The sequence below is a fragment of the Temnothorax americanus genome, unplaced genomic scaffold (genome assembly GCF_048541705.1).
Source record: "Temnothorax americanus isolate GAGA-0224 unplaced genomic scaffold, ASM4854170v1 Scaffold53, whole genome shotgun sequence".
Lineage (NCBI taxonomy): Eukaryota > Metazoa > Arthropoda > Insecta > Hymenoptera > Formicidae > Temnothorax > Temnothorax americanus.
This window is the reverse complement of record NW_027509688.1, coordinates 681,277-690,000: the sequence shown is the minus strand read 5'-3', so window position 1 is coordinate 690,000 and position 8,724 is coordinate 681,277. Positions and strand designations below refer to the sequence as shown.

At 33.0% G+C, this 8,724-nt stretch overlaps 1 protein-coding gene across 2 annotated transcripts in view; it reads right to left on the bottom strand.

Moving 5' to 3' along the window:
- The window catches only part of LOC143904487 (uncharacterized), a 6,990-nt gene extending 1,343 nt beyond the window's left edge, over positions 1–5,647 (bottom strand). The window contains exons 1-3 of one of the 2 annotated variants that reach the window (XM_077419213.1): positions 5,216–5,647; positions 3,548–3,940; positions 1–3,423 (exon numbers count right to left, since the gene is read on the bottom strand). The exon at positions 1–3,423 is cut by the window's left edge and continues 1,343 nt beyond it. In XM_077419213.1, coding sequence (XP_077275339.1) covers positions 1,822–3,423; positions 3,548–3,940; positions 5,216–5,632 — 2,412 coding nt within the window. In that variant the 5' untranslated portion in view covers positions 5,633–5,647 and the 3' untranslated portion in view covers positions 1–1,821. The remainder of the gene's footprint in view (positions 3,424–3,547; positions 3,941–5,215) is intronic. The other variant, XM_077419214.1, reaches the window with a different exon arrangement.
- Positions 5,648–8,724: the final 3,077 nt, after the last annotated feature.

Below are 8,724 nucleotides of genomic sequence, written 5' to 3'. Positions count from 1 at the left end.
GTTATAAAAAAATATATAATAGGTCCCAAAATGTTATATTAGAAAGTTATAGCAAAAGTACGATATAAATGTATAAAAAACAATTTCACTTCAATTTACATTTCAAAGTATCATCTGCCAATATCAATACAAGCTTTACATCGATATATTAAATATTTAAACCCAAGCGCGTAATTGCAAATGAACATTGATAAAAACTGTGTGATACGGCATTTTTCTGTTAAAGAATCTTTATTAATATTGTCTAACAGAAGTCCTTGCATTCCCTGCACACAAACCGAATACCAAATGACTATCCAAATATTCGTTTGTGAAAACTCACGGAATTTTGGGATAATGCAAGGTACTGCTCTAATATTCATACAAAGTTTTATGATTATCTTCATCTATTTCAAAGGGCACGGACAGACGAGACACATTGTAAACCTATAGAGAAGCACTACAAAGTGTCTCGTCTGTTCGGGCCCAGCTAAGTACAGCTAGAAGAAAAGAAGATAAATATTATCGAACGGCATATCACTTATGTATACGTGTCACTTATCTATGACAAGACCATTATTTCTTCAATACAAAATTCTAAACTTTTACTGTAACTTTCTAATAAAGCATTTTGAGACCTATGTTTATATACATTTTTTTCTTCTGCTCATACAACATAATACTAAACTTTTGGAAAAACCTGAGACACTCTGATGTAGATATCACAAAAGAACAATAAAACTTAATTTCTAAAACGCCAATGCTAGACATCAAAATCGCAATTCAGTTTGAGTGTCATATAGAATTGTGCTGATAAAATTGATGATCCATATTAAACTAATACAATATCAAAAATATTACTTTATTAATCGTTGATCAGATATGGTAAAATTTTACTTTTTTCGACGTTTCAAATATTATTACCTTCAAATTGTTACAAAATTTTGTATATTTACTTTAATTAAGTTTTCTAGATATATTTCTTTCCTTTTTTTCTTCAAAACAAAAATATATATACATTCTATTTCATATACAGTATACTGTACAATAAGTACAGAAAAATGCAACTGTAAACAAGCAAATAGTTTGTTATTGAAAAATTTGTAGAAAAGATACAGTCTTGGAGATAAACTTTTTTCAAATTCTTATACATTTCGATTTTATTTTGATGTTAAAATTTTTATTACTTAATATCTGTGTATTAGTCCGTTATATATTCATATAAATACATCAATAAATATAAATCTTAATTTACTTCATTATATGTTTTTCATGAATTGAATTACAATAACCTTGTTACATTAACAAGATTCATAAATTCAAACCAATTTGTGATTTTGATGTATAATGTAAACATATTGAATTTTGCAGATTTATTTTCTATTCTTTTACTGTATTAAAGTTGAATGTACTCGTATACAGAATGCTGCATATAAGTATTAATATACCTGTATACATGGGTATTATATACAAGTATTAATAACATATATTTTTGAAATATTGGATATGAATAAGCATTCATTTAAAAACTACAATATGCATTCCATATAGCTAATGTTTTGTTGGCAAAATATATTTACATTGTCAAGCCCAGCAATCTCTTAAAGTATTCAACAGATCTACTCTCTGTCCGATGTGTATACATCAAAATATCTAAGTTGTCAAAATCACTTTGATTCTCATCCTGTAGTATTAAAATACAAACACCACATTCACGTTCAAGAACAAAACCATATAAAAAAATATTTTAGCGCGTCATAAAGTTTCTCTTGCTTATACAACCACGATCTTATGATTGTTACCATTTGGCAAGAGAACGTAATAGACACGCTTTTCCTTATCTCATTGAAATTCTTGCATATTAGTATGATACTGAGTGTTAGTAAATGATCCGTTAACTTGTTCGTTCTGGTCAATAACGCTTTGCATTTCTACAGTTGACTCATTGCTAGATTGTCCATTATTTAAATTTCCAGTACTGCTAACGTTATTTGTCACTACATTCACATTATTCGTGGCATTTGATTGTTGCACGTTTAAACTATTTTGTGCAGAATTATTATTATTTTTTGATCTGTGTCTAAGTCTATGTGTAGTAAGATATTGTTTTACTGAAAACGCTTTATGGCATATATCGCATTTATATGGCAATGGATCTGGGCAATTTATACCATCCATGACAGTGACTGCATGAGTAGTTAAATGCATCACGTAATAATGTTTTACAACAAATGACTTCCCACAAGTTTCGCAAATGTAAGGACCAGATACACCATGCGTTTTTCTATGTTTATGTAGATTATCCTTACGTGAAAAACTTTTGCCACACAATTCACATTCGTGCATTTTCTGTCCGGTATGAGATACCGAATGTCTAACCAAGTGTTCCTTACGACTGAAAGCTTTTGCACATGTCGTACATACATACGGTCGCTCACCGGTATGTAATTTTCGATGTTGAAAGAGATGTTCTTTTCGTTTGAATGGCTTACTACAAATGTCACAACTGAAGGCATTAACATTAGTGTGCAAAGGATCATCTTTACTTCCAGTATCCGATGGTTCACTCATAAGTGTCTCAACATTACAATTATGATTGCTCATTTGGTTGAATGAAGGAAAGCTTTTACCACAGTCACGACAAATAGCATTTCTTGCAGCTTGTCCTTGAGGATTCACAGTGATTAAAGATGTTGGCTCTGAACCTGACCTAAGCCTCAGAAATTCTCTGATCTGTTCGATTGAATTACGAGAGATTCCGTCATCAGATGATGTTTTTGCAAATTCTTTAAAATCTTTGTCATTTCGAACTGTCATTAATGGATTCTCTTTGAAACCCAAATTTAAAAATACTTCTGGCGTTGCTTGTACTGTAGTATAAGTTTGTACATTTGGGTTAAGAGATTCATCTTTTTGGGCCTCGGATTGTATTTTTTGTATGATTTGTTGATTCGGTTCCATATCCGTTTCAGTTTTGAGAACTATATTATTATTTTGATGTACAACTGGCGTCTCTTGTTTTACTGAAAATTCTTGCTGTGTTATAATTTGTACTTGCTGTTTTTCAAGTTGAAGTTGTCTATGCTGCTTTTCAAATTCACGTTGTTGCCTTTGTAATTGTTGAAGCTGCTGTGATATCTGTGATTGTCCTTGTACCTGTTGACTGACTTGGCTTTGATTCTGTTGTTGAGATAATTGTGCTGATTGACTCAATTGTTGAGAAATTGCTCTTTGGGATTGTGCTTGCTGATTTATTTGGCTGTGATTCTGTATTTGGCTCTGAGTTTGCTGCTGAATTGCGGGAGATTGATTTTGTTGGTCACTGATTTGATTTTGCGCTTCATTTGATTGATGCGATGATACTTGAGAAGTTTGTTGTTGGTAACTGTAATGAGTTTCTGCTGTAGCTTCAACGACAGCCGCTGCCATACCGCCTGGTTGCATCTGGACCCAAAAAAATATTGTATTACTTTTGATGCAAATAAATAAACTAATAAATATATGTAGAATATATGTAACAAAAACGTTGTTATATTTAATATAAAAGTATTATTTATTAATTGCAAACCTGCATAGCACATTTGTATTGCTGTACCCTTGCTTGCACACCACTGATGATTTGTATATTAGAAGTATTTATATTGCTAACTACAACAGGTTGCTGGTGCTGTGTTTGATCTACTGATTGTTGATTATTCATTATTTGGCCTCCCACTGGTGTTGGCACTTTATCCATAGACTTTAGAACATCATCCTCTGGTGTGGACGGTCTTTCCTTTTCGATATTCTTTACATAAACTTTTCCTTCTTTCAGAAATTCCTCAGAAAAACGAAGCGAGGTAAAATAAGACTCCAACATACCCTCAGCATTGACCACAGTTTCTCGAAACTCTATAAAACTCTCTAGCTTCTTGACACATTCGTGGCATACAATTTTTGGTAATGAATCCTCCTCCATAACCTTTAAGAAATACAAATAATTATAATTTAAAATTTATTTATTTTAATATGTGATAAAATTTATTCTATTTTAATTCTTCTTTTATGACAATCAGATCATAAAATAAAATATTAATTTAATGTCATATATATCAATAATGTACCAGAAATGAATAAATGAATAAATTAATTAATTTGTTAAATAGTTACAGTTTATATTATTTTGATAACTTGTATAAATATATTACATATATATTTCTTTTTCAATATGTTAAAATAGACTGAATCAATAACAAAGAAAGTTAAATTTCTGAATCTAAATAATATAAATATAAACAATATTTTAATGTTCTAGAAAAAAATGTAAAATTTGTGTCAGTAATAGTAAAAGTCTATATAAAATTTATAATTTGATCTTAAAGATATACTATAACCTATGTTGACCTGTTTATATTGATTGTTTCTATATTCTATATTCTACATAAAAAATAAAAACCTTATAAATCTTCTAAGACTTAAATATATATATATATATATATATTAGTAACAAGATAAAAATAAATTAAAAGTATCTGCTTTATTTTAAGTTATTTTCGTAAACCTGTTAAACTTCTATTTTGTTATATCCACTATAGGAAACATATACAGATGTAATACAAATGTATGTACACTCAGTCAACACAAAGCATATCAGTTAAATTACATCTATATTATAATTTTGTACACAACATAAACGTAATATTACTGTATACATTGTATGTACATTGTATGTATGTACAATTGTACATACATACTGTGTACTGTGTGCATGTACATTTACATTGTTGAGTGTAAAATTATAACATAGGTGTAATGTAACTGATGTTTTGTATCGACTAGGCAGATATATATCATAATATCATAATCTATGCTTTATTATCCTAAATCTTAACAAAACTTCCTTTAACCATTCTTTTCATGATACATACATATAAATAAACGAGCATATAATGTTGTCATGAAAAATAAGAATATAATAACATAATCGTATTTCAAATATTAACAATGCGGTCTCATGATTAAGAAATATGTTATTTTCATTGTTCTCATAGATTTTCAAAAGTGATTCTCGCCAAGTGTCAGAGTATATTCTTTAGTCTTAATATCTGACACAAATATTCTTCATAGATTTTTCAGACATTTTTGGGGATTTTTGTCTTGCTCATGACAAGTTGAATTGACAAATAGGGTTAAGTGACCGCATTATTACAACAGGATCGAAAATAGCTTGTGTCGCGAGTTGAGCATCAATGCTCACCTGTATCGGTAGATACGTCTGTATTTTCGTTTGCAATTGTCGTCTGCGTCCTTCATCGCGAAAAATATTCATCTTGTTACCCTCACTGCTGGTACACAGTCGACACAATTCATAATAGTTTACCTTACGGTATCCCGACATCGTTTTTCCCGCGGTAAACAGATTGCGACCACCGAAGAATCGCAGGAGAGAGAGAAAGCTTTCAATTGCGTGACACTCACTACAGGAACGGTAAACACGCAAAACCACCACCACCGCCACCGCCACCGCCACCGCCGTCGCCACCGCCGCCACCGCCGCCACCGCCGCCGCCACCGCCGCCACCGCCGCCACCGCCGCCACCGCCGTCGCCACCGCCGCCACCGCCGCCGCCACCGCCGCCACTACCACCGCCGCCACCGCCGCCGCCGCCGCCATCGTCACCGCCGCCGCCGTCGCCACCTCCACCGTCACCTCTATGAAGTTAGCCGACAGAAATTACTAAATTTGATAATTTTTTATTTAAGGCCCGGTTTCACCAACGTGATTAATCTAATCGGTCGATTAAACTCACTCTTCATCTCTTTCCAATTATTCCCCTAGAAAGAGACGAAGAGTGAGTTTAATCGAAATCACGTTGGTGAAACCGGGCCTAAGGCCGGTATTCATAAATCAGATCTTATAAGACCGTCTAAAGGTGATTCTACATAAAAATCGTAGTCGTGAGTTGTAAGAAATTGACCAATCACAGATTGAATATTCTCCTCAACTTCGAATGTGATTGGTCAATTTCTTACAACTCACGACTACGACTTCTATTGTTAAAAGAGTTCTAGATTTAAGTTGGCAATACTAGGTAGTCACTGTCGCCACGACGAAGTAAGTTACCACCGATCATACACTACGATCCGATGTTAAAAAAGTTCCTAGGCTTAGGGTGGTAATTCTGTGGGTGAGAAGTGGCGAAGCAGTAGTAAGAGTCAGTCCCCTGCAACGGTTACGAGCGTGCGCGTCTCTGTACGAAGACTTTGTCAAAATTAAAATACAGCCTTTTATCGTTGCTGCAATCGACGTCTTTGTGTTTAACGCCTTTATCCCGATTATCCTTGACAAACAACATTTTGGCGACCGTGACATCGTTGCTGCAATCGACGTCTTTGTGTTTAACGCCTTTATCCCGATTATCCTTGACAAACAACATCTATGTAGAATAACCTAGTAACATCTTAAGATGCTAATACGGCTCTGTGATTGGTTAATGACATCTTGAGATTGACTTAATGGTCTTAAATAACAATGAATACCGGCCTAAAATCGTTTGTGATTGATTGTCAATCAATTTTTAACGTTTGTGACCAATTAGTTTGTTTGTAATTAACAATTTTATTTTGGCCATGATATCAGCCGACACTTTTTAGTAACAAACAGATTTTGGGTCACTGATAACTGTAATTAAGGAAATCGTTTGTGATTTACAAATATACCAGTGTAACATTTGTGAATTAATAAATTTCTGAGTTATTTGCAAAATAAGTTCAGTTAATAAGGTTAATGTATGCGCAGGTTACTGTGCTGCGCATGCGCGAAATGTACTGGCTGATTACACCGATCACTTGATACGCGTATAGTAAATAACTAGTAAATTAGTTTGATTATTGGCTGATCAGCTCAAATATACTATGGGCCGATACCAGTCTCCGATTAACGTGATCCTCCGATTAAACTCACTCTGCATCTCTTTCTAACTGTCCCCTTAAAAAGAGACGAAGAGTGAGTTTAATCAGAAGATCACATTAATCGGAGCAGAAAACAACAAAAATCTTAAACCTTTTACGAATCTTGAATCCATGGAAATCTACATGTATTTGCTTTTTTAGATTTTTATAAGATACTACAATTTTCCATGGAAAGGTTGAAGGTTTGGTTGAAGGTCTGTTAATTTCCATGTAAAATTGTAGTATCTTATAAACATCTAAAAAAAAGCAAATTTATGTAGATTTTCATGAATTTACGAGTTGTAAAAACCTTGTAGTATTGTATGCAAAATTACAACCATTTACGAATCAGAAATTTATATAGATAAAAAATTGTACATTTATGTATTTTTCTATTGGACTTTACAACAGACTATACGAAAATAAAAATATAAGTATTTTGACTTCTGCGAATTAAGAAGTTACTAATAATTAATAGATAAATTTTGGAAGATTTGTGTAAAAACTTGTAACATTTAACTAAAAATTACTAATTAGCCATAATTGTAATACATTTTTGAGCTGTACAAACAAATCGGTATTTTTTAGTATTTGTACGCAGTTGCGTAGTATTTTATGAGAAACTAAAAACTGAATTAGATTTTCTAAGTTGCATAGTTTTACGATACGTAAATTGTGGTAGATTTCTATAGTCATTTATAAATAATTGTAGTATTCTACAAGTAAGCAGATGTTTTAATTTTTTAAGATTTTGTTTCTTCTTTTAAATTTTTAAAATTTGTAGATTTTTGTATTATTTTTTATAAAATTGTAATTTTTCATAAAATACTACTTGCAATAATTTTTTGATTTGAGAACATTGTAATTTGTGGTACTATTTCGTAGATATTTCTACAAAAAAATAACTATTTTTACAAAAAATTAAATATTTCAACAAAAATGTACAAATTTCTATTTCTAGTCAAATTTTGTAGTTATTCATAGAAATTTTCTGCCAGGGATAATAAACGATTCCATATAAAAACTTTTATTAATTTATCTATTTCGGCTAAATGCATGGTGTAAAAATAAATAATTAATTACATATAAACGAATGACTCACAAACCTTTTTCAATTGCACTTCAAAAGTCTTCATACGATTCGAAATTCAAACAATGTCATATAGAGATTCTTTAAAAAGACGTTCGTTTCCGGCCAAATATATACGAATGAAGTATTTATTTCGACAACCTTTGGCAAATATAATTAAAAATAAACGTCACGACGTTTTGACCCAAGAGTTTGGGTCCTTTACAAGTAAGCTATAATAGAAACCGGCCATCACTTTTTATAGGACGCGTTCAGCAGAACAAACCGCTCAGTAGCAATCGAACGTGCGTGATTGGCTCTTACTTTTAAGGTGCCTTTTCATGCTGACGCTCGACGCTCATTTTCAGCGGCAAGAAGGTCGCATGACCACACGTGACGTCGGCGTCAATTGAAATTTATGAAAAGGAAAACAGCGTCAAAATTTTGGCGTCTTCGCGCTGCTTTGGCTTTGACGCTAAAGCTGAGAAAATCCAGCTTTCTTTGCTTGACGCTAGCGTCAGCGCGAAATCACGTGATTTCGCGATACGCTGAAACGAGTGTCCCATGAATTCGCACCTTTAGACCCAACAAATCAGCGTAGCGTGTTGATAAGACGACACTCAACAGTTGTGTGCGGCTGAACGCGGCCATATGGCTTCTGCTCACAGGACGCGGAAACACTTGCCGCGCGGCAAGCATTTCCGCGTCCTGTGTAAAGCCAAATAGGTATCTGTGACTCGATTCAA